The 26,070-nt window shown below is 40.1% G+C and overlaps 1 protein-coding gene and 1 long non-coding RNA gene across 5 annotated transcripts in view; one reads left to right on the plus strand and one right to left on the minus strand.

Annotated features, from left to right (window-relative positions):
• ZFC3H1 (zinc finger C3H1-type containing) overlaps positions 1-13,618 on the plus strand; it is a 34,069-nt gene extending 20,451 nt beyond the window's left edge. For 2 of the 4 annotated variants that reach the window (XM_033163054.1, XM_033163055.1), the window contains exons 21-35: positions 704-887; positions 1,568-1,754; positions 2,200-2,391; positions 3,053-3,290; positions 4,584-4,689; positions 5,090-5,288; positions 5,936-6,030; positions 7,382-7,492; positions 8,285-8,389; positions 8,474-8,639; positions 9,283-9,383; positions 10,478-10,579; positions 11,186-11,225; positions 12,548-12,610; positions 12,730-13,618. In XM_033163054.1, the coding sequence (XP_033018945.1) occupies positions 704-887; positions 1,568-1,754; positions 2,200-2,391; positions 3,053-3,290; positions 4,584-4,689; positions 5,090-5,288; positions 5,936-6,030; positions 7,382-7,492; positions 8,285-8,389; positions 8,474-8,639; positions 9,283-9,383; positions 10,478-10,579; positions 11,186-11,225; positions 12,548-12,610; positions 12,730-12,867 (2,027 nt within the window). In that variant the 3' untranslated portion in view covers positions 12,868-13,618. Of the gene's footprint in view, positions 1-703; positions 888-1,567; positions 1,755-2,199; positions 2,392-3,052; positions 3,291-4,583; positions 4,690-5,089; positions 5,289-5,935; positions 6,031-7,381; positions 7,493-8,284; positions 8,390-8,473; positions 8,640-9,282; positions 9,384-10,477; positions 10,580-10,933; positions 11,226-12,547; positions 12,611-12,729 lie in introns of those variants that run through there. The other 2 variants (XR_004427476.1, XR_004427475.1) reach the window with 2 other exon arrangements.
• Positions 5,482-25,256, minus strand: LOC117054331. The gene is made up of 3 exons (XR_004427477.1): positions 24,951-25,256; positions 5,663-5,715; positions 5,482-5,583 (listed from the first exon to the last, which is right to left on the minus strand). It is a non-coding gene; the product is annotated as an uncharacterized LOC117054331 (long non-coding RNA).
• Between the last annotated feature and the right edge of the window lie 814 nt (positions 25,257-26,070).

Below are 26,070 nucleotides of genomic sequence, written 5' to 3' on the forward strand. Positions count from 1 at the left end.
TAAATCCTTCCAGTAGCACCTTAGAGACCAACTAAGTTTGTTCTTGGTATGAGCTTTGGTGTGCATGCACACTTCCTCAGATACTCTGAAACAGAAGTCACCTACTGTAACTAAATCTGGAATGTTAAGAGTAATTTTGAAAAAGGGCAAAAAAATGTACTTGAATACATTTACTTTTCTCCCCTCTTTATTTGCCCTGTAATGATAAAACTGATATAGGCATATAAAACTGGTGTCACAGGTAGGTGGCACCATTTCCACACAGACCCAGTGAAACAGGTTTGAAAAAAAAAAACATTCTATTGGCTACAATGGAATACTTCTTTGATGCCTAATTTCAGCAGGGGGTGGGTTGTTCTAGGATCCTGCTGGAGCTAGGAAAGGCCTCTGAAAGTATATGTGTGCCTGTAGGTAGGCACTGTGTTGGCTTAGTGGTCAGGAGTCCTGTGCCTGAGTCAGTCAGTTGTGTTAGTTGAAAGAAAGTGTCCTGAATGTCTTGCACTGCTGTCACTCAAGATTCAGCACTGACACGTAACAATCAGTGTGCACATACATACTACTGTTTATGAGTGTATTGGGCTTTTAGTAGATTGCTTTTTTTCACACTGAAGTAATAACTTGCTGCAACTTAAAATGAAAGTTGGATTTCAAAACACGAAAGTTGTGACAGTCCTTTAAAAAAGAGAATTGTTTTTATTTTCAGCTCCTGCAGTACAAAACAGAATAAATCTTCCTGCTCTGGATGCTGTTGTGACTCCTGATGATGTTAGGTATTTTACAAATGAGACTGATGACATTTCAAACCTGGAAGCAAGTGTACTTGAGAACCCATATAATGTTCAGCTTTGGATCAAATTGGCCTACAAATATCTGAATCAAAACGAAGGGTGGGTAATTCTTTCTTTGCAAACAAATCAGTTGCACTTTTTGTCTCAAGCTTCTCACCTGTGCTGTTGGAAGCAAGCTTTGCCACAAGCATCAAAGGACTTTGTTTCTTTGGCCAATGTACAAATAGGTTATTGTTTTAAAGCAATGGTGGAGGGAATTGATTTGCTCTTTTATTGTGCACAGTCCAGAGTAAGCATAATAAATTATTATTATGCTTTAAAGTGTTTCATTTCAGCATGGAAATAGTAAAAAGAGGTTTCATTTTAATACAAATGAAGGATACAATTGATTGGATTTCTAATGTTAGTTTTCTTAATTCATAATGATAAAACGGAAGACTCCTTAAGCAAGATGGTAGAAGTCATTTCCAGATGTTTTACGTTTACATCAGGAACCAGCAGGTGTCTGAAAGTATTGACAATAAACTGCAGTTGTAGTATACCATCCACAAGTGCCTTAGAGTTACCTTGCAAGTTCCCTGTTCAGCAGCTTTTTCCCTTTTCTCTCTTCCTCTCACGGCTGCATTTCAAATCCCTCAAACTGTTTTAAATACAGAAGAGAAAAAGGCCATGTATGAAGTGCGGGGAGCTTCTGAAAGGGTAATGCATGTGCATGACTTGGCATTGTACCATGAAACAGAATGTAAAAATGAATGTATTGCTTTCCTTTCTTATTGAAGATCATCCTCAGAACGCTTGGATTCTGCTTTAAATGTCCTGGCTCGAGCACTAGAAAATAACAAAGAAAATTCTGAAGTCTGGTGTCATTACCTCAAGCTATTTTCAAAAAGAGGAATTAAGGAAGAGGTGCAAGAAATGTGTGAGACTGCAGTGGAATATGCTCCCACTTACAAGATTTGGTGGACAGTAAGTTTGATCACTGGAAAAGCTATATGTAGTAATTTTGAAGTTAGTACACTACATCTCACTTCCATGTATGTTTAATTTGAAGGCTTCCACTAAATTGCTTTTAAAGCTCAAAAAGAACTTTTACAAAAACTTTAAATTTAGGATTTCCTTTTTTCTGCCACAGGGAATATAGAATCCTATAAAATGTACCAGACAAATGGGATGCCCGCTTGGGGTTCCTTTCACATTACCTTACATCCAAACTTCTGCCACAATGTCATGCCTCCAGGATAATATGTGATATAGATGTGATACAGTGCAATTGGCTGTAGTTGAAAGCAAACATCTGGAATGTCTCTGTGCATACACAGAAGTGCTTTAGACAGTTGCACACAGCTCTTTAGATCCCAAAACAAAATAAGATGAATCCTCAAATGTTTTATCTTTCTTAACTGCCATTCAGTTTCTAAATCTGGAAAACTCATTTGATGGAAAGGATTATGTGTGTGGGAGAATGCTACAGTTCCTAATGGAGAGTCCAAAATGTGAAGAGAATCTGGATCTTCGGTCCTTTCACTTGCTGGAGATGTTGCTGTATAGAGTTCACCTAAGCCTCTTCACTGGGAAATATCAAAATGCTGTTGCATTATTCCAGGTACTTGCTTAGTTATATCATGTTACGGTGGTTATATTTTCATCAAAGTGATTTTTGGCTTTGGCGTCCACTGCTGTTTTGTCCTATATATCTGGTTTGAAGGTAATATCCCTGCTGCACTATTCAATAGCAGATGAGAGCAATTTCATATGGACCAGAGTGTGCTTCCCTACAGTTGTGAAAAAATGCTTGTAAATACATCAGATTACAAAATCTCCACTATTTTTACTGGGTGTTCTGGGGAGCAGGGACTTCAGTCTATACTACTGTCTGTGATTAAATGTTCCTCTGTCACATGGCCTACCAGTGTAATATATGACCGTTGCATACAGTTTTCAACATTTGTGTCTTCTGCTATCTCAGTCCTTCTAGAAATAGTTTTAACTGCAAATTTATTTATTTCACAACATTTATATGCTGCTTAATTGTAATAAAACCTTACAGGGTTTTTTTTTATGTGAGTCTTGCATACAGAACAAATCAGGGCAGGCAAATTTCTAAAACCTGGAATTCCCCAATTGTGACCATGGGATCGGTTTAGTGAAACAAAACATTCAAGCTTGATTGCTAGAATATATTTCTATGACTAGGCATAATATAGCAAGGTTGCCCGTTATTTACGTTGTCAGATTTAATCATCATATAACTTTCTTCTCCGCAGAATGCACTGAAGTCAGAAAGTGAACCGGTTTTGGTGCAACATCTCACCATAAGTGACCGCTGCTTAGCTTGGTTATCCTATATACATCTGATTGAGTTTGGCGATCTCCCCATCAAGTTCTATGATCCTGCCAATAGCAACCCTTCAAAAATAATGAAGAAGGAGCCTTTTTTAATACCTTGGAAAACAATTGGAGATGTGAAAGCTGATCCTGATACTTTGTTAGCTGTGTTTGAAGGTGAGGTTACCCATTTAAATTCAGCTGTGGTTTATTTCTTGAATTAATATTTATAGAATATCTAAAATAATTGTGCTATGGTTTACATATGCAGTGGACTGTGGCTTTTCATTGTTTAGTCTCTCGTGCTCTTCATTAATTCAGAGGAAGTCTGCTTATGTATAGGAAAAGCCATGACTTCTGTCCTGTACAAATCATTTGGGACCAATCCCATGGAGCTTGCTTCTGAGTAGAATCCATATATTTTGCAGCGAGACAGTTTATTGTAGTGGATCATGCAGACTGGCTTGAGAATTTCTTCCTATAGGTTTAAAAAATGTAATGTTTGCAGCATTGACAGCCATAAAAACAGCAGCACGAGGAACAGCAGGCTGGTTGGGGTGAGCTGTTGAATGGATGCTGGGAGGCAAGGAGGCAAGTTTAGCATGCTGTTGGGGGAAGTTCCTTCTCCACCTCCCTTAAATACCCTGGCAGATAGGTTTAAAGGAAAGGGCCCTTTACCTTGTTTTTTAGCAAGCAGCTGGGTGAAGGGCCTCCCCCTCCTTCAAAAGGGGTGGGGCTTGGGTGAACTATGGAAGGATAGGTGGGGTGTGTGTGTGTGTGAGAAGGGATAAAGGGAGGGGGGTTGATCAAGAATGTGGGAAGGGCAAAAGGGGCTTGTGAGCACAGCAAGTAGGGAAGGCAGTAGTAAATAAGAGTAAGAGGAATCTGTTTACAACGAGTAACTGAACTGAGAGACAGCTTCCTAATGTGATCCTGCATGTTTAGTAATGCACATGTATGTACGCAAAGGAAATTCTTTAAATGTCCATAAAAAATAATTTTGCTTTGGGAATAATCAGTGATGATTGGAAGACTGGCTTTGTTGCTTTCTTAACAGTTTGAAAGAGAACTCAGATCTTACTTTATTTCTTCCAGTTTTTAAAATTATTTATTTATTATTATTATTAGTTGGTATTTTTGTACAGTGGTATCCTTCGGGATATGTACGCAGCAAACCCGGAAGTATTTTTCCAGGTTTGCCACATGTGCATGCGCAGAAGCAGAAACCTTGGGATCTGACCCGTCAGCTTGAATAATTTACATCTTCACCTCTTAAAGACACTGAAACTATTTCATACCTAACTAAAAACAATGATTGAAATGAAGTGCATGACTACATTGTCTTTCCCCCCCCACAAAAAAACCCTACCAAAATTCAGGTGTATTTATACATTAACTTAAATGCTTTTTCTGAGGTAAAGCTTTGTATTTGTGAATGTGTAATCTTACTTGATGTTTGCTTGTTTTTAGATGCCATCCAGTCATGTACCAGTGAGAATTCTGCAGCTGATGAAAAAGTAGTTCTCTGTCTTCCGCTATATAGAAACATGGTTATTTTGCAGCAGCTGTTAGAAAGGTAAGTCACTGCTGCAAAATTGCTATCTTTTATATGCTGTGTTAAGCATTATGGGTTATATTCAACTAGGCTTTTGCTGCAAATTAGCCAAGGCAATTAATTTAAATGGGTCCACTCTGAGTAAAATTTAGTTGAATACAATCCTTTGTACAGAAATGCATGGTGAGTGACAATTTCCCATTTTTTGGTAATTACACAGATGAATATAGCAGCAATAAGAAAGGAGGTTCATGCCCAATGTTATGATTAAAAAAGAATAGGTAATAGGAAAGAGTGTAATAGTTCACAAGATTGTCTTGGAAGTTCTTCTTCTAGGTCACTGTCTTTTTTAAAATAAGAAAAGTAATTGATTGCTTGCTCAGTTAAAAAAACATTATTTTTTTTACTGTTTTCATTCAAGGTGGGAAGCTGCTATTGAGCTTTGTAAATCACTCTTGAAATTAAACCCCATTGACTGTCGGCTGCTAGAAGCACTAGTTGGTTTGTACTTGCAGACAGGCCAGGTGGAAAAAGCATGTGACGTGTGGCTTTCAGCATTTGAGAAAAACCCTCAAAATGCCCAGGTTTTCTACTTTATGTGCAAATTCTTCATTCTGCAGGTAAAACACCAATGACTTTATTCAGCTTTTTATAACAGGTTGGAGAGAGACCCAAGTTTCTTTAATACAAAATGGTGACTTTCAGTGAAAGGATTTGACCAGGAGTTTGATTTTCAGACTTTAAATTTTTGTTTTGCCTAAAGTTGTTGTTGCCCACAAATGCTAAAAAAACAAAAAACAAAAAACAAGCTGGAATGTGAATCTGAAGGGAGTGGTTTGTTGGACGATGTAGAACAGCCTTCTCCAGATGTTTGGGACTCTAACTGTCATCAGCTCCAGCTTGGGTTGGTGAGAGCTGTAGAGGAAAACATCCGGTTGGGGCATGCTGGAGTTAGAATGTGACACAGATGTTGCAACAGTTGTGTGAGACTCACATTTCTTTATCCTTCTTTCGTAATCTGCAAAAGGGTGAGCTGATGCATCTAATCTATGGAGAGATAAAAAAGTTCATCCTTGAATGTTAACCATTTGAAGCACTGCAGAAAATTAGGTAGCATTCTGCTTTTGGGTAATGGCTGCCCACCCTCCGCATCATTCCTACAGCAGCCTTGGTTTTGAAAGAGCCATTAAAATGTCTTACACAGAAGTTTGATTTGTTCTTCACATTTTGTAACTTTAGTCCAATGTCACTTACTCTCTCATGACAGAATAGATCAGATAGTATTCCTCCACTGTTGCAAGCCTTCGTTGCAGCATTCTTTGAGTGTGTGACTCGAGACAACAGTCCTGTGGATCTGTTACGGTAAGTCTGGCAAGCAAACTAATCATTCCATGCTGCTATGAGCTCGGTTTATGTGACGCGTTGTTCAGTTCCATTTATAAAATTTCTGTATGGTTACTTGTAAAAACGCTTACGTTACACATTGCCATTTTGCACAAACCTTAGTTGCATGCAGAACTTTATGGCAATGCTGTCCTTAGATTTCTCAGTACAGTGAAAAGCAATTCACATGTTATTTTATTATTTGTCAGTTTGTGTGTTGAGTGTAAGGCAACTTGGGCTTGTGATCTAAAAGTAGACAAATATTTTTAGAAAAGTGGTGCACAGCTAAGTCGAGAGAGGCTATTATTTCTTGAGATATTATTCCAGAATCTTTTAGCACCCTGTAATTATTGGCACAAACCCCATTGTACATATAAGGTAAAGCCAGGTTAAGTAGCTGAAACTGATGCTGCAAACAGGAAGATAGATTTCTGCAACACCTCGGGCTTTTGAAATAAGCCTTGCAGCACCCTAAGTTGGGGCTGATATGGGAGCCTGTGTTACCATATGAGTTTCTGTAACTTAATGAAAGCACTCCAATTGAGGTAAAAAGTGTGTTAGTGGATTGCACATAGTGCAAGGCTTCTTTACTTGCTATGTTTATATAGATATGTATATGTCCAGACACTTAAAATACAAGTTTTGAAAGGAAAACAAGCAAATAAGCATATAATAATTGCATAATTTTCAAAAAAATACATCTGATTATGACTAAATTTTAAATGTTAATGTTATAATTCAGAATATGAATAAACGAATAAGGAAAAAAGAAAAGGAAAACACAGGGGGGAAACCCAACATACTTAATATATTTAATATAGTCAATAAGGGGGGGTATTTAGATATTGATAATATCTTGCTTAAGAGACATTTTTTATTAGTAGTAGTAGTAGTATACCTGCAGGTGTCAGGGCGGATCACACATATTCATATGTTCTCATAAGATTGTGAAAGGATTATAACAAAGCCTTCTTCAGACATCTCTATAAAAGCATATTAATCATATCTTAAATACATTTCTTTGGTATCTCCTTCACTGTTTTGTTTTCACTTGGAATCAAACTAGATGCCACAGTAATCATGGCGCAAGGGAATGCAGAAAATCATGATTTTGAAACGCAGCTATGCTCTACGCTACAGATGGGGAAAGTAGTTAAGCTGCTACCATTTTCAGTGGCTGCCATACGCTTCTTCCAAATTCTAGTCTGGCTCTTACTCACTTGGAGATATGCATAGGTGGTGTGTCCACTCTTTGCTCAGATTGCTTTAGGTTAGGATTGTTTCGGTGTAGTGAACATTTGTCACACTGAATGAGGACTCTTTGTTCTAGATATTTTTTGAATTTCCCAATGCCAATTGAATTCACACCGCCTATGTATAAGGGAAGCTTTACAGAAGAGCTTTTAAACCAGCAAATTCCTTACTTGTGGCAAATATACTGGTGAGTTTTTCCAAAGTCTGATAATTTTTTTACTATTGCAACACTTTTAAAGTGAGGAACTACAGATTGTTGAGGAGGCAGCTAATCTTGTGTTACAGTATATAATAAAGAGCAAATATAAGGAGTGCCATGGTTGTCCTAGTTTCTGCCAGTATCCTTTAGACTTTTGGTATTTCTGTCATGAACATACACCATGCACTGCTTTACTTGCCCTTCCTTATGCCATTTAGCTTTGCAGTTTGGTGTTACAAACATCTGTTGTGATTTTTTTTTTTTACTTAAACACAACCAACTTCATGGTGTTTTAAGTTTAAAATCAGAAGACAGATGTGCGACTTGAGCCCTGTGTCCCACACTTTAGTTTTGAATTATATATAAATGGGAGAGAGAACTTCTTAGAAGTACTTAGGCAGCTGGCAAAAAAAAAAAACCCTTTCTTCAAATGCTTAGATTCATAAAGTGTAAGGAATTTCTACTACTTAAGTACTCCCATCATCTGCCTTGTTGGCAGCAGTATTTTTCTTGCAGACATTCAGTCAAAAAGAGATGGACAGCTGTTTTGCTGACTTACATTAACTACATTAATTTCAATATTAATTATTGCCTGTTAACCACTGGGAAGAGTTAAAGTGTTGAAACGCTTTTAAAGCTAGGAAACATTTTGTACCTCTGATCATTTTTTTTGGCTTATACTTGCGTATAATGTCAAGCTTCTCCATTGCCCTTTTCTTTTACAAAAGGCATGTAACCGTTTCAGAAAAGCTTACGCTGTTTTCTTTCAATGAAAAATAGCTTATACCAGTCTCTTCATGGAAGTTCTGGAGATGCAGTGGATGCTTATGAGGCAGCTCTGGGAGCAGTTATGCAAGAGGAAATAGTTCAGCAGATTTGGATAGAGTAAGTTTAAATGATGAGACATTATAACTGTAAAAGTAATGCATTTGGAAGTGTTAACACCTGGGTTTCACTCTTCTTTTTCAGTTACCTTGTTTTCATCAATGGCAAGGTTGTCAGATCTAACAATCAAGTTCAAGAATTCAAGCTTTTTACAGATCTTGTGAACAGATGTCTTGTTACAGTCCCCTCCCGTTACCCTATTCCATTTAGCACTGCTGATTACTGGACCAACTATGAATTCCACAACAAGGTATAAGTATTTTGGTAATTCAAACACAGGACGCTGTATATAAAACTCATTATGCTGAAATACATGTCGGGTTTCCTTAGCATTTTGTTCAACACAACAAGCTAAAATACCAGTCCTGTAAGGGAAATGAGAACTGAAAACATATACAAAAGCTCCTTGCTGCAGAGTGTGTGTGCACATCTGCACAGTGGCTAAATTTGTAGAGTATCAGCTTCTCTAAAATGTTTTGTAGGCTGGGGATTGGCGAACTGTAGAAACCTAGTGTTGCTGTATAGGGACGGGTTGTCTGTTACACTTTCCTTTCGGAGCTGACTTCCTTTAGGTTTCTTAGGCAGTTTGGAGATCATCCTTGTCTGACACCTCTGAAATGCTGTGTCACCTGGTGCTGTCTCTTCCGCCAGCCCTCCCTCCTTTTTTGAAGGACTCCAGCATTTGCTAGAGAAGTCTAAATTCCCTTGTGTTCTTCTTGCTGTGGTTCATCTTTGGGGCCACTGGTACCTGGAAGAGCTGTTTGTAGGTGCTACTACTAACTCAGTCCCGCTGTCTTCATCATCATATTCAAAAGAGAGTGCACATCAGTGTTGGATTTGTGAACAAGTAGGCAGCTTGAATTACCTAACTTCTTGAAAATTAACCTTTACAGGTCATTTTCTTTTATCTGAGTTGTATTCCGAAGTCTCAGCATTCCAAAGCATTGGAAAGATTTTGCTCTACCATGCCTGCTAATCCTGGACTTGCATTCAGGTAAGATAATATCAGCGGAAGCATTTAGAAGCAAGTATCTGTTTCCCCCGGTGCCCTTTAAATTTTTTACAGTACTTGCCATCTTCTAAGCTGGATGGCTGAGTGGGGCTTTCTTTGAAGGAAAAAAAAAACAATTTACAAAGTTTAGATCTGGAAATAAAATAGTCTAGAGCAGGGCTTGGGTCTCCAGCTGCTTTTGAACTACAGTTCCCATCATCCCTGGCCACTGGTCCTGCCAATTATGGATGATGGGAGTTATAATCCAAAAACAGCTTGGAGACCCAGGTTTGGCAAACCCTGGTATAGAGCAAAGAGAACTAATACATAACATGTATTATTTAAGCCTGTAGGAAGGCTTAGAAATCATATTAACAAAAAAAGGTGAGGAGAGGAATTCATTGTTGCTCTAAGGCAGAGCTTTCCAAACTGTGTGTTTTAATGCTCCTCCCGGGGCTAGAAAGGGGTTAGTTTGCTAGTAAAACTGAATTACTGTGTCACAAAATGATGCATGTCTAAAATGTGTGTCACCAACATGAAAAATTTAGAATGCCTTGCTCTAAGGTGATCATTACATTAGGGCAAGCATTTTGGTTTGCCAGATAGAACAGTCTCCCCCCCCCCCGGCATTACGTCTGGGTGTTTGTGGGACTCATTCTTAGACCAAGTATTCTACAGTAGGTTTATAAGAACACTGGACGAAGAGGCTCCACCTGTTATTCCAAAGTAGTATTATTATTATTATTATTATTACAACTACTATTGTTCTGAAAGTCATACAGAAAACGATTACTTCAAGTTATTGCTGCTAAAGGTGGTTCTTCAAGCTATTGAGTGATAAGGTGTACTTAGTTTTTCACGCATGGCTTCTCCATTTGGACTTTATTTTTGTTAAATAAACCATGATACAATATGATGTCCTGATGTGTACAACCGCAACAGAGGGTGTACTTTCTTTTTCCCATGACTGTACTCTCACTTGCACCTCTTCTCCCACCTCTCCCCACCCCCGTTCAAGCTTTTAAAAGAGCTTAGTATTATTGCTTTACATTCTTATTCAGCACTGCATGTTTCCCTTTGCTCCTTTGTCACTGCAGGCTGCTTCAACAACACTGGGAAGAGAGCAATGTCCAGATTCTGAAACTACAAGCCAAGATGTTTACATATAATATCCCAACATGCCTGGCCATCTGGAAAATGTAATTCAACAGTCATACACCTGTTAACAATAGATATATATATTTTTAAAAGGTTTGCTTCATAAAGCTACATTTGAAGTAGGCCTTCAAATTTGGTTTTATGCTAGAAAGCTTTTTCGTTATTGCAGTCTTTCCACAAACTTTGGTTTAGACAGATTCCTGGCACTAATGTCGTAAAATGAGGACTGTTGCTTCCTATACAAAAAATATTTCAGAAGTAAGTATGCCTTGTGTGTCTAAGTAAGGAAAATGTGTTGATGAATTTTATTGTTGCTGCTTTGGAATGTTTACCATTAAATTATTGACTTCTGTTTCCCTCCTCCTTTCTACCCTCCCCTTTATATATCATAATAGCAATATCCAGTGGTGATGAACTGATCATTGTCTGCAGTGTTTGTACATAATGGGAACAACTGAAATGTCTTGCTCATGTAAGATTGTTTATGAAATGTATCTTTTTTGTCTCTTCACTATAGATTATCATCATTGGGAGTTAGTCTGTTACTTTCCAGGACTTTTATAGTTCCATCCCATACTCTGTGTTCTTCCCATAAAGATATTTGGTATTCTGCAAAAAAATAAGTCATTTTTATTTCTTCCCTTCAGAGCCATTGCTGCTGAGTGCTTTCTAAAGGGACAGAGAGAGGTATGTAAGAAAAGCTTATTGAAATAGCCAGTTGCAAAGATACTTAACTAGCCTCACCCCTGGGTTTAATGAACTAGTCTACACCTTAAAAAGAAGAAGCAGCAGCTTGAGAACAGTGTTCTTGCTAAGCTAGCTTTAGAGTAAAAGGTCTGCTGTCTGCTCCTCAGAAATTGTGTCTTCTATCAGATGAAGGCGAGGAGGAAAAAAGATTATGGCTAAATCTTTTTTCCTTTTAGGTTACCCTATTTTTCCGTCTGTAATGTATAAGACGCTCCCTATTTTGGGGGACTCAGATTTAAGAAAATGGGGGGAGATGTATCCGTGTATAAGATGCTCCCTAATTTTTGACATTTTTTTAGGGGGGAAACCTAGTCTTATACATAGGAAAAATGTGGTAATTCTGTCAGGGGCTCGATGTGCTAGAGCCAGACTTGGTTGAAACACACTTTTTGCATTCCTGCAGCTTTCAAACACGGTAGTTTGCCAACACAAGGACACTTAGGATGTTAATTTAACATACTTAATTCTTCCCACTTGGTCACATAATGCTCATTTACTTTGCACATGTCAGAAGCAAAACCTGATTATTTGAATGAGACTTAGGTCCCAAATAGCTGTCTCCTTCCCTACGGACTAGAGAAGTGTCCAAGGAGTGCCAATTTATTTGGCAGTCCCTGAGCTAGAGAAGTGTGTCTGACATCTTCATTCTGTAATTTTTCACATGCTGATGAAGGCACACCCCTTTACTCTGTCCTTTGACGCCTAAGATATGTATTTGGGACCCATCTTGTTCCTTTCAGTATAATCTGTTTTTTAGTGGATTTCAATATTGTATTTTTAAAGTATTACACCCTGGGTCCTCACTGTGAAGGGTGGATAAGAAATCAGAACAATTAATTCCTCAGTAAGTGGGTGTAGGATTGCAGAGCCTTTAAATAACAAAAGAAGCTTAAATCCAACAAAAAAAGTCTTCAGTGACTTGATCAGTACAAACTTTTAAATATATGGCACACAGAAACTTGTTGATGTAGTAAACCAATTCAGTCAATTTGAAATAGGGACGGATAGGACTCTCTTAACTTGCTTCTAAGCATTTACAATGTGATCATCAGGCTTCCATGTCTCCTCTACAGCCTTAAAACTAAGCACTTTTTGAAGAATGTAAAGCTCTTAAATCTAGCAGTAGCCCTCAAGCCCTGCCATAGCTTCACCATTCCTAACCTGTGTTACAGCCACATAAGACAGAAAAAGTGCATGTTTTGCAACAAACATAACAGTTTTGTTGGGATAAGATTAGATTGATTCTTGTCTCTTCTTTACAGGTCCATCACTTATATCAGAGAGCCTTTCAGAAGCTACCTCTTTGCGCAACCCTGTGGAAAGATGTAATGTTTTCTCCTTATGTTTCCGTTTAAGGTTTCATTTCAATTTTCTGCATATCCCATGTCCATTGATGTGGTGATATTCCAGCTAAATCTTATGTCTGCTTCACCATCTCTTACAGCAGCTCCTGTTTGAAGCATCAGGAGGAGGTAAAACTGATAACCTGAGAAAACTAGTTTCCAAGTGCCAAGAGGTTGGAGTCAGCCTAGATGAGCTTTTAAATTTAAACACTTACAGAACAGAAAGCACGAATCGCTGAACACTGGGTGCAGTCAGTGCTAAGTCCTATTAAATGCCAAAATCATTTGAATGATTCTCCAGGCTGATCTCTGGCTTTAGGCCTCTGAAAAGCAGATGCGCAAAGCTGAGCATATCAAGTCTCTCTCTGGCCTGCTTTCCTTGAACCTGGAAACAATTGACATGATCGCCTCCTTGGATAAATGAATGTCCTCTATGGCCTGCTTCTGGGCCCTGCCAGACTCTCATAACATCATGTACGTAAGTATAGTTCATCCCAATGACAGACTTTAAATGTGTTAATTTTTTAAATTTTATTTTCGATTTTTCATTTTCTTTTGTGCGGTTCCTGATTTCACTTGACGCTCGCACTGATGCCTGAGAGATCTGTGTTTGGGGCTAATAATACGGGCTGAGTTTACAACAAAAAGAATTGGTCCACTTTGTTTTCCTCCCAACCCCACCCCACCCTCTTTCCAAATCCCTTTTTGTTTCGTTTTGGAGATTTGTTTTCATTGCAGGATATAAAAAACAAAAGCAGCCGCTCTTAAGGAAAGTAACTGCCATGGCCACAAGTATGCTTTTTGCACTTGAAGGCTCAATGAGGGTGGTTTCCTGCCCTTTCTGCATTCTGGACTTGTGGCAGAGACTTAAACTTGAAGATTAAAGATACAGTTGCAAATGCCAGTGCATCAGAACCTAAGAGTGGTCAATTTATTATGTGCAATTTTTTGTAAAAAAATTTTAATTTATAATAAAAGTTTAACAGTTAATAATATTGAACTGATTTGTATTAAAATACTACTCTGTAGTATTGCCATTGTTTATACAAAGATATTTTGAATATAAGTTTAAAAAAAAAATCTCCTGTTTCCATTGTCTTAATTAAGCTGGTGCAAATGTGGGGGTCGGTTGGTTTTGCTTGTCAATACATGCACAATAACTGTAGGCCACTGGACACATTTCCCATTAATTTCCCCCCATGGGTAGGAGCATTGATGGTTAAAATTAAAAATAAATACACGGGAGAACTGTAGCTAACTCCTGTCTGCTGCACACCCTGGAGCCACAAAGTGAAACAACTTGCATGGGCTAATCCGCAACCACAGTCACAGATTGGGAAGGGGCAGAACATTTTGTTAATAACAAGAGAGCATGCTGAATCAAGCCACTGGCCCTTCTAGTCCAGCATCTTGTTCTCACAGTGGCCAACCAGATGCTTATGGGAAAGCGCCAAAGCAGGACCCAGGCACAAGAACACACACTCCTCCTGCCGTTTCCGGCAGCAGGTATTCAAAAGCCTCCAGCCTCCAACCTCGGAGGCAAAGCATAGCCATGAATGGCTAGTTGCCATCGATTTACCTTCCACATATTTCTCTATTTTAAAGCTATCCAAGTTGGTGGCCATCCCTGCTTCCTGTGGCAGCAAGTTCCACAGTTTAATTACCCGCTGCATAAAGAAGTACTTTTTTTCTGTCCTGGGTCTTTCAACATGCAGATTCATTGGATGCCCATGATGCCTATGAATTCTTGTGTTATGAGAGACTGAGGAAAAACCTTTTATCCACTTCATGGCATGCAAGATTTTATACACTGAGATCATGTTGCCCCTTACCCTTTCTCCAGGGTAAGAGTTGCAAATGTTGCCGCCCTTTTCCTATGGGAGATGGGGTGCAAGTTGTTAATCAGTACCCCCACTCCCCAGTTGGACTGTGCATGCAGTTTGCTGGTTTTCCTGTCGCATCACTTTCAAATTAAAGAGAAATTGAACTACCCTATGGTCCAAATACTGTTCTTTGATAGCAACACCATGCCTGCCCTGCCTATTTAGGCCATTATTCTCTTAAACTAGATTAGAGAAGCTGAGGCTAAGGGGAAATGGTGTGTCCTGAGGTCAAACGCTGGGTCTGGCAGCAAACCTCTCTTTGAGGGATAGCACATGAAGTGAGGACAAAGCAAGTGGATACCAGAGAATCTTCATTTCATGCCTAAATAGAAAGAAAACAATCTGCCACCAGCAATTGAGAACCAGCTATGGACAAAAACCATGCAGTGTTCATCTGGCTGCTACAAACTTGTTACTCAGTCTTGTACAATTCTCTGCTGCGATTCTTCATAAGTGGGAATAAACCCTTTCATCCTATGTGGTGTTTCAGGGCAAACACCAATAATACCAATCACTTTTTGCATGTTACTCAAGCTGTATGTGGAGTGAAGACAACTGCAATAGTAGGGTATTTTATTTTTATAAACGCAAGCATAGCTTAGTTATTTTATAGACTTTCCATGGGGTAAATATCATTGAATCCACTGACAAGAAGTAGAGTGTGTTTGCTTAAGTAAGGGGTGCCTTTTTAGTCCTGAGGTGGGGTGAAATAAATTAAGCAAAGTTATATATTTTACTGAGTACACAGTAATACACAGCAGACACAGGTGTGGACTCTTCTCTATCCAAAAAAGGTTCTTCCATTTTGCAAGTAGCTCCCTGACTGGAAAAAGTTATGCTGATGCAACCTTTTCACATCAGGAGCATTCCTGTGACTTGATTCAGCTGCAAACTATTACTGGGAGTTTTTATTCCCCCTATACATATTTCTGGACACCCCTTCTTCTGGGGAGAGATTGGAGAGGTGTGAATTTGTGGTTCTTTTATTATTTTTTCTTAGTCTCTTGCACCTAAAAGGTTGCAGAGTGACTTGTGTTCAAAAAACATACACGAAAATGCATTGTTAACTATAAGGGGGGGGGGAAGTCATACAAAACATTAACAGTTCATACAACTTGTAAAAATGAAAACAGGCCTTCACATGCAGTAACAGTGATGGAGGTTTGGCAACCACACTAAAAGCAGACAATACAGTCTTTCAAAGGCTTGGAGAAAAAGTTACGTTTCTACCTGGTACTGAAAAGGTGTGCAGAGACACCAGGCAGACCTCACTGGGGAGAGCATTCTGCATGATTGTATTTCAATGGTTGAATACATGCTTTGCATGTGAAAAGTTTATGAGCTTTCCCCCTGCTTTCAGGCATTTTGGTTCCTTCTAATTTGGTGCTGGAGAAAGTCCTTTAAAAACAGATACTAGTATTTATACTGGAATACACACAGTTTAAAAACACAGCGATGCTAAATGGTCACAACCAGATTTCCTGTGTCAAAAAAAGTCATCTATTCCAGACTTAAAAGTTGAAAGCGAAGATGGTATTTCGATTAATTGGTGTAACTCATGAAGGTATTTCAGCTAAAGCAACAGTGATGCTAAGAAAGGAAGTTGTGACTGCAGATGAGGCTCTTCAATTGCATTGATAGCCTCTTTTCTCTATGTTTATATGTTTGCAGTAGAACTTCTGCCAGAAGTAATCTTAACGGTCCTGCCTGGCTGTCGGGCACAATAAAGACTTATTGCAACTGAAATCAAAGCTTGTGAAATTGCTGGCATGGAATGCTGAGATTTATTTGCTTTTCCGTTAAAGAGGAGTGTACTCCTGGATCATAAAAAGTTTTTTCACACTTGCACCTGTCGGTTCAGAACAGTCCCGGGCGAGAAGAAAGGGCAGCTTAAGGCCTTTCCTGTATAGGTAGAAAGAGGTCAAAGGAGGGCAAGCAGGATTATTATATTTTTAGCTGCCTTTCTAAGATGTGTGTGCATCTGAGCCTTCCATGCTGTTCACAGGTCGCTGCTTCCAGTATTTTTATATTAACAATTTGTGTGCTTTATTTGAGTGCTGTATTTCCATCTGAAGATGAAGTAGATGAGCTGATAGCTCGCTCCTCTGAAGCACATCCCCTCCCCTGTGTTGTATCCATGACATGGGTGTAGCCAGGATTTTTTTTGGGGGGGGGGTTGGCCAAAGTTGTTGAAAAATCAAAGTTGGGAAATCATGGGGGTAAATACCCCATGAAGAAGACATAGAGGGCAGGCTTCTGCTGCGGGGAGAACCTCAAATAATTGAGTCATTTCAATGATTTCCAATAATATTTGTGGATCTGTGATCCATGGGGCTGGCTTCCTCCTCACTTCTGAACTATGATTATTAAATCAGTTTTCCTCACTGGCATTTATTTGCACACACAAAATCTAATTTAAGTTCTCGTTTTATTTTTACACACACACTGTTGGAGTTTAGAGTTTAAAGAAAAAAAATGTGGAAGTATAGAATTCAGTACATTGCCACTTCAATATTATTTTACAATGCACCAGCAAGATTTAAGAATCATACTTTTAAAAAAGTACCCATACAGTTTGGATAGCGTAGCTGCCCTGAAATCATGTGGCCTCAAAGCAGGGGTAGGAATTTAACCAGCACAGCTATCAAAGGCATAAATCCCAAACATATTGCACTCTCTCCACAGTAATACTTTTTTTGACCCTTGCCCTGATCCATCCCATGTGGAATGGTGTCTGATGTAGTGCATGGGAACTGTAGCAAAAGTACAGAGCCCTGCAGTGCACCTGAATATTACCATGCATACTGTGGCGGTTCGCTCAACCTGCACAGGACCCCCAGACGTTTAACGGTCCGTTGATACCTGCGCTCACCACTTTGTCAATTAACCGCTACCACCAACCAGTCTGCCTGGTATTTACTTCACTCTGTTCAGTCAAGGAGAATATTGGAACAAAACTATTTTATTTGAAGTTTAGTACATAAGCATGCGGTTTCTGAATAAACAGTTCTTTCTTGGTTGTGTTCTTGTTAACAACAGTGCCCAATGATTTATCCCGCCCTTGTTCCTACTCCTTCCCTTGCCACCCTCCTTCCAACCTCTCAATACCCACAACAAGCCCCCAGACAAAGACCAAGACCCCAACAAAAGACAAGACCCAAGATCCTTCCCTGGGAGGGGTTTATATAGCCCACATAACTCCGCCCCCTAAAGGTTCTTACTGGTTATTCCTTTTAACTCCTTCTATGCCAATCCTAAGTTTGGGTGATTGTCACACATACTTATTCATTAAAATATTTATATGCTGCAATTTCATTGGGGGGGGGAATCAATGGGATACAATGAAAACTAAGAACACACACCACCAGCTAATCATAAAATTAAAAGTGTCTTCTTCCTTTGTATAAGCCTGGCATCATAGAAAGGTTTTCAGCAAAATTTAGAAATCTGTATTGAATGTTCCTCCTGAGTCTATTGGAAGAACATTGCACCAGAATGGGCTGATCAGGTGTGCCAACTTGAATATAATATTGGGGGCCAGGTGAGTTCCGTCCCACATAATCGATGTGAAACACACACACCATTTGAATGGCAATGCACATCAACTTTGGGGAGGCCCAGCCCCCTCAAATATTTAATGGGGAGGGAGCGAAGATACCTCCGCCCCTAGGAGTTGACTCCTGTGGGACTGATAACACTGAAAACTTGGTTTCGTGTTGTCATCGATGGGGCTCACAAGTATGAGGAACTATTAAGGATGCTTCTACAGGTCACCTGTATCATTGAGCTGGGGTATAAGAGTCCAGGTGGTTCCTGAGAGAACCCTGGACTCAAGTTGTTTAGGGCTTTGTCACTTAATAAAAGAGCTTTGAACCTGGACTTGGTGACAGAGGGGCAGCCAACGTAGTGGCTTCAACCATGGTGTCACATATGGATATCTGCCCCCATCAGCAGTCCAGTCATCACATTCTGCACCAGTTGGAGGTTGTGGTCTAGACTCAAGACCCACTTCTGTAAGAGCAGAACACAATTTAAATGTGAATGTATATTGGGAGAGAAACATGTTTCAGTTATTTTTTTAAGGTGCCACACTACATAAAATGTCTTGAGCACTATTTTACCAGTACCTCACCTCTACGATATAAAAGAATGGCATTTGCATACCACCATTTTGGCAAAAATTTCCCAGGTGCTCCTATTTTATGAGCAAATAGGCAGCCCTTATGGAGAAATGGCATGAGGGGACAGTTGTACACAGGCCCAGACCTGAGTGAGATGCCACTTCCTGCCATCAACCCCATTCACAACTACATAGGCTGATAAACAAGAAAAGGAACAAACATCACTTGTGCTGGGTGGGTCCTTTGCCTCTCTTCCGTAGTCCTGGGCCTAGGGGGCCCGACAGAGAACTAATCCCTGTTTCTTAGTAGGCTATACGCGACTGAAGGTCTTTTCCAATTGCTAATGAGATGCCTGAGTCAAGATGTACCATTACTCTGTTCCTCTAGAGCCGTGGTTCCCAACGTGCGGCACACGCCCCACAGGGGGGCAATTTGATTTTTAAGGGGAGGGGAATTCGGGAATCAGTTGGACCAAGTTAATGGCCTTTTAGGCTTCCTCCACGTGAATAGGAGTTCACTTTTTGAATATTAAGAATTATATGTCACATCTTGGGATCAGGATTTTAGGATTTAAGAGATGCTTAGGTGGGGCATGGCCAAAAAAAGTCAAGGACATGCAATACTATCCATCCCAGGATAGTACAGGCTGATAATAGGCTGATTATTTTCATTGTAGGAAAAGATAGCTGAGAGGACTACCTGTTTTTTTGGGGGGAGGGGCCACTTCATAAAATGTGTCTAAATATTCTGATTCTTAAAATCTGGTGGAATTGGGGTGTCAGAAGGGCCTTAGCTATTTGTACTCTTAATATATTGAGGCGTGCAGATCATGGTGCTTTTGTAGCATTTTCAACAACCCCAGCAGTAAAGTATGTACGGTATGTATGCATGCAAGTACAGTAATACATTTATATACCACTTTTATCTTCCAAGGATTTCAAGGTGGTGTATGTGGTTTTCCGCCTCCCCATTTCATTCTCACAACAACCCTGTGAAGTAGGTTAGTCTAAGAGATGGTGACTGGGCCAAGGTCACCCAGTGAGATTCAAGGCTGAATGGGGATCGGAACCCTGCTCTCCCACGTCCTAATCCAAAACCCTAACCATTACGCCACAGTGGCAACTTCAGAGCTGATATTAGTCTCTTTTTGGTGCTTTCTGCTGGAAGGAGATATTTGCTATGATCTGAATGGAATATTGGAGCCTTAGAATGTATTGATTGTAAAAAAACAAACAAACAAAAAACAAACAAAAAAACACCCCTGTGTCAAGATTTGTGGACTCATACTGCAGAAAATGGAATATCCCTTGGACACATTCCAAGATATAAACAACAACTTAATTCATAGAGCCTACACGAGTCAGTTGAGGACTATAAAATCCAAACTGGCACATTAAACACATGTTTATATCCCCTGTTCAGGGACATCATCAAGGAGCCTCACAGTTAGCAGCTTTTTGTCAGGGTTTATCAGGTCAATTTAGATCAAAGTGTAGGTTGCATCTACAGAAATCCAGCTGTTGACTAACTTCATCTAAGGATTGTCCTGATTTTTCCACGAAATTGTGTTGAATCTTTCTGAAGTCTTACCTATTTGAAAAGTGAGGCTTACTAATATTTCTGCCACTTATTTTAATCTTGTAACTAGCAGTGTGATTGGAAGTTCCAGCTTCCAGCATCCAATCGAGGTGACAATCCTGCCTGCCATTAAAGAAACCCAAAGATTATTCCTGCCTTAGTTAAATGAACTCACATATTATTGTACTTAATATAAGCTGGACTGACATGAGAAGATGAACAAAACCTGATCACTATGCATATGCATTTAAGGAACCGGATAATTGCATAAATGGCCCACACCCCCAAGGGACTTTGCATCCTTCCCACAATGTGATGGCAACTCTGTAGTATTCAACAGTATATTTTTGATGTTGCATACGCATTCTGTCCTTGAAAAGCACACACATTTACTGATCAATGTGTGTAATACATATTCCAGTTTGACTTCATTTGCTCGGTATAAGTAGGTTCCTTGTATTCTCCGAAAAAGTGCATTTTCTCCATGAACCCCAGTGGTTGTTTCATTCACATTCAACCCAATATATTGTTAAATTTGGTTCAGATGCCGTGGAAGTGCCAGGGGCACCACTTGCCTGAGTTTGGCTTGCTTTGGAAACAGCAGTCACCCAAGACTTGAGGATTTTATGCCAATTTTGAGTTCATTTTCTAAAATACAGGTTATGTAGCTAAGCTCCTACAATTAATACAAACTCTAAAATGAATACAAATTAGGAGCCCCAAAAAAGACATTTTCCAGAGCTGCAAGCCTGCATTTCTTCCTCTGCCTCAAAACCGCTACTTCCCTCGCTCTCTGGCCCCACCTACCACTTGCATGCGGCCACTGGAAGGGAAATCACGAGGGACAAAGTCCTCCATCCTTGTTTGTTAGTGCTTTTTATTGTTTCCAAATAGTGCCTTTAATGACTAAAAAGTGTTCCCTGAATGATTAGGGATATGCTTAGGTTCCTGCATACAAGTCTGCTTGTATAGGACAGAGATAATGAATGGAAGAGAAAATTTTCTAGGAAGGAGATTGGCCATGAATTTAACCCACAGTTAAATTTACATCCACTGTACTTCCAAGAAATATTGAGTAGGAATTACTGGTATACTCTAATTGCAAGAGTTCTATCATCTGTCATATACATTCTGTTTCCAGTCATGTTACACTTACCCAAGTTCCCTAGGGACAAATATGCCCTTTGTGCATTTAATAACTGAAAGAGGATGTGATTAAAATAAATAAATAAATATGTAACATACTTCTTGAAAAGCCTTAGAACCAGGCATAAGAATATATTGATTTTGGGGGTAGTGGTGGTATGATGATGAAGATCTAATTGTTAGAAAACATTCTCTGAGGTTCTTTTGCTAGCCAGTTAAGGTCACCCTTGGCTGGTGCACGGTTTAAAATCATAAATGTTAAATGTTTCTAAATGTCTTCCGTATGCCAGAGGAATTTTGGATGGAAAACTGGAAGCAGAGGGTTGCCAGGGAATTTAACTGGGCAATCTAGAACGGGATAATAATTTCCTAATTACTCTAATGACTTTCATTATCAAGAATTCCCAGTGTGTCCCCCAGGAAAATAAAAATGATGGAGTGTTTAATTTCAATTGTGTCTGTGCCCCGTATTTTTCTCAATGGGCCATGGCTTCTGAGCAGTGAGTCTCCGGTCTGCCTATCTAGCTGCATTGCTTTGATCATCTTTCACCAACGCAAGGTGAGCAGTTTACAGGAGACACAATAACTCACATCAACTGCCTGTTGGGGTCAACTCAGCTGGCAGAATTATTTGGCTGCCCTCAGCCTGATCTCGGTGATGGTGGCCATCTGGATTGGTTTGGGATAAGAGAACAAAGCTATGTCGAAATTACGATTTACTCTGGCTCCAGTGCACTCCCAACACCTGCATCAGGTAAAAGACACCCCCACCCCTACATAGCCCAAGTTAGGAACACTGTGGGAGGCTTTCTTCCAAATGTCTAAAATTGCTGGATTTTTAAAATTACGTTGCTGGACTCAAGGGCACCCACAGTAGTTTTTCCAGGGGAGGTGAGAAAAGTAAGGGGGAGTTGGGTGAAGCAGGCTCGTGGGAAGACATTGATGTCCACATTTTGTCTCATTTCTCCGTTTCGCCTCTCTCATGTTCTATTCTCTCTCTCTCTCTCAGTGAAAGCTGGGAATCTGGGGGCTATGTTTAGTTGGGGGGAAGGAAATTGCCCCCGTTGTACTCATCACATGGACCACCTTGGTTGGACAACAGTTCAAACTCTTGCACGATTTCTCTGCTCCTTCTGTATGCACACAACACAAAGTCTGAATGGAAACTTTTCCGTCTGGTTCCTGCTGATCTCCAGACAACTAAGGCAAGGGAGGGGAGTCTTTTTACAAGGAACCAAGCAGAGGGCCTTCTCGGTAGTGGCGCCCGCACTGTCGAATGCCCTCCCATTGGATGTCAAGGAAATAAACAACTATAGTATCTGACTTTTCGAAGACACCTGAAGGCAGCCCTGTTTAGGGAAGTTTTTAATGTTTGATGTTTTATTGTGTTTTTAATATTCTGTTGGGAGCCGTCCAGAGTGGCCAGGGAAACCCAGCCAGATGGGGAACTACAAGGACATAGATTAGAGCAAGTTTCCAACTATAAATATCTCGGAATGGCAGTACAGGCCACAGGAGCAAATAAAATGCATATAAATTCTGTTGGAAGCTCAGCCGAAAAATCCGCAAACTGTATTCTCAAATTCTACAGAACACAGGGGGGCTTCTTCGTTCCGGCGGCCCTTAAGTTATTTAAGGCCAAAGCGCTGGCTCAGCTCCTCTACGGAACCTTTCTAGGCCCGTCCTCCTCCTCTTTCTCTCCCTTGGAACGTGTACAATCTAAATTTCTCAGAGCCCTCCTGCACGTCCCCAAATGCGTATCCAACGCATGGATCAGACTCGAAACGGGAATGATGAGTGTGGAGGCTTCAATACGCCTAACATCAATTTATAAATGGCTGGCTCTAAATCTGAAACCCCAAGGGATTGCACCACTGATCCTTTGCGATCAGTTTCAGTCCGGGTGGCAGTTAGCGGTCCTGAATTCTCTCCAGAATATGGGCCTTTCCCCCCAAGCCTTCTTAAAGATGGATCCAAGGCAAGCTAAAGTAACAGTCAGACAACGACTCAGTGACATTGAAAGACAACAGGACTGTTCAAGATGCCCTGAATACAGAACAGGAGAAATCGAGAGATACATAGCTGCCCCGGCACCTTACCTCTCCTTTCTCCTGTCAAAAAACTCAAGAAGGGCGTTTACTCTTGCCAGAAGCGCGGCATTGCCCACGCCAGTGCTGGAGGGGCTCTATAAAAAAATCCCATACGCCCAAAGACTCTGCGTATGCCCACTAGGGGAAATAGGAAGCCCTGAACACTCGTTCTTCAGATGCCCTCTATATGAAGAAGCTCGAAGGGAGATCATGGACCCTATACTGGTGAGGTTTGCAAGCCTCCCAGAAAAGCAGTTATACAACCTGCTCTTGTTAGGTAAAGACCCGATGATTACCAGGGCGGTTGCCAGATTTTGTGTCCAAATTTGCAGATATAGACCTTCTTCTCAGCCCATCTAAGTTTCTCCTCAATGGAATCTTGAGCGAGCCGGGCTCAGCCTTCTGCAGCCACTATTTTAAATCTTTAACATTGTAATGCAATTAATAATTTTCTTTTAAATCTTGTTCAAAGAGTTTTATATATGTAACATCCCCGGAAAGTGTTTCGTCAAAGGGATCCGCTGTATTTATTTATTTTTATTTTTACTTTACCTCCTTTTTAAGAGCTGGTCTTTGACCGTAATAAAGAATGATTTGATTTGACCCAGCCAGATGGGCAGGGTATTAATAAACAACAACAACAACAACAACAACAACAACAACAACAACAACAACATCCACCTCCTGCAACCCAAATGCTCTCCTACAGGAATCTACATACCATCATTTATTTATTTGAAAACCTTACACCTCACAAAGAAATTCAAAGCAGCTTAAAGCAATGAAATATACATGCAATAAAAAACTAACAAAGTAAAATTCTTTACAGGCTCATACAGATCAGTCCTTTATTATAAACTGACACTATCAACATTCCCATGGCTCAACTACTCCAAGCAATAGGGTTCACTTGTAAATTCACACAATCTGATTGACTTCCTATTCCTCTGCCTATAGATCTCTCCTCTCCTCCCCTGACAGATAAGAGACATATTGAAAACAATAGAGAAACCTAGGATCTTAGCATAGCTGTGATTGGGCGGCAGGATGACACCAACCAAACAGGGAAGCAGCAGAGACTGGAGGTTTTGGCTTTGACTTCACACAATGGGATGAGTTACTTTGGTACTGTATTTCTTATCTCCCTTACTCATTCTGGAAGCTCTCAGAGTGGTGTGTGTGTGTGTCAAAGTAGTTTACAGTAAAGCAAATTAACAAATAATAGTACAAAACACACAACATAAAATGAAAGGCAGCAAAACACAACACACCCAGCAGCCATAATAAAGCAATATTCAGACTAACAAATGGGTAGCCCAAAGCAAAACCAACAGGTAAGGCAGCAGAACCAACCATCAGCCTCATTCAAAGTTTTGCCTGAGTAGCCAAACTTTCACTAGGGGTCAAAATGATAGCATAGGGCTGTGTGGGTTTTCTCCAGAGGGCGTACCTTACAATCCATCCCATAACTAAAACAATCTCCCTGGTCTTTGTACCCACCTACCTGGATCAGGTGCTTGGCTGTTGATTGAAGCATGGTGTGGTATGTACAGAGAAGACAGTACTTTACGTACCTGCATTCCAAAATGTTTTAGGCTTTAGCTAGCAAGGATAGAGAAAGCTGTGGCCTCTCAATTATTGCGGGACTCCAATCCTGTCAGCCCCAGCCAGTGTAGCTAATGATCAGGAATGAGAGGAGATATAATCTAGCAACACCTGGAGGTCTACAGATTCCCACCTGAACTCGTTGTGGGATAACCAGCTTATGTAGCCAACATGCTGAAGTCTAATTAATACATGAAGGGGTTAATACCATAGAGTAAGCCAGGCATAGGCAAACTTGGTCCTCCAGATGGTTTGGGACTACAACTCCCATCATCCCTAGCTAACAGGACCAGTGGTCAGGGATGATGGGAATTGTAGTCTCAAAACATCTGGAAGGCTGAGTTTGCCTATGCCTGGAGTAAGCAGTCCTACCTACTTCTGCCTCACCTTGAGAGGAATGAGATAGTCAAGCCTTTGGTCTCCTTCAGTCTGCCTGAGCAGCTCAACGTGTAAAGAGGTTTGAGCTAGTTGCTACAACTCAGACTGCATGATTTTCACAAGCCACTCTTGAGTTCCTATACCAATAATTTAGGAGCATTCACCACTCTGTCACTAAGTTTTACTGCCTGTGCAAGTTTTCTGAATGCTGTATTGAAAAGCACATGACTCTGACCTTTGGTGAGTTTGTAAGTAAAGCATTTTAAACTTACTTTTGAACTTAAAGGGCATATTTTAAAAGTTCAACAGCCTATATTTCCACACTTTGCTGCATGCTTTGTAATGATAAATATCTGTTGGGGTTCTCTCACCAAAGAGTACTTGCCCAAACTTGGATCTTGGCATTCAATAATTCTCCTTTCTATATATATTATTTTTCTTCAAATCAACACTAGGAACTTAAATTGTGTCTAGAAATGAGCATGCAATCTCATGCTCATATAGCACCTCAGAAATAAACTCTAGCCAACCTCAGACAAAAAAAAATGTGGTATTTTGCACTAATTTGATTTTCTGGATGCTTTTCAAGTGCAGTTTCACATACAGCATGATAATCTTGGTGGTGGAAAAATATTAATGGC

The sequence above is a fragment of the Lacerta agilis genome, chromosome 10 (genome assembly GCF_009819535.1).
Source record: "Lacerta agilis isolate rLacAgi1 chromosome 10, rLacAgi1.pri, whole genome shotgun sequence".
NCBI classification, from domain to species: Eukaryota; Metazoa; Chordata; class Lepidosauria; order Squamata; family Lacertidae; genus Lacerta; species Lacerta agilis.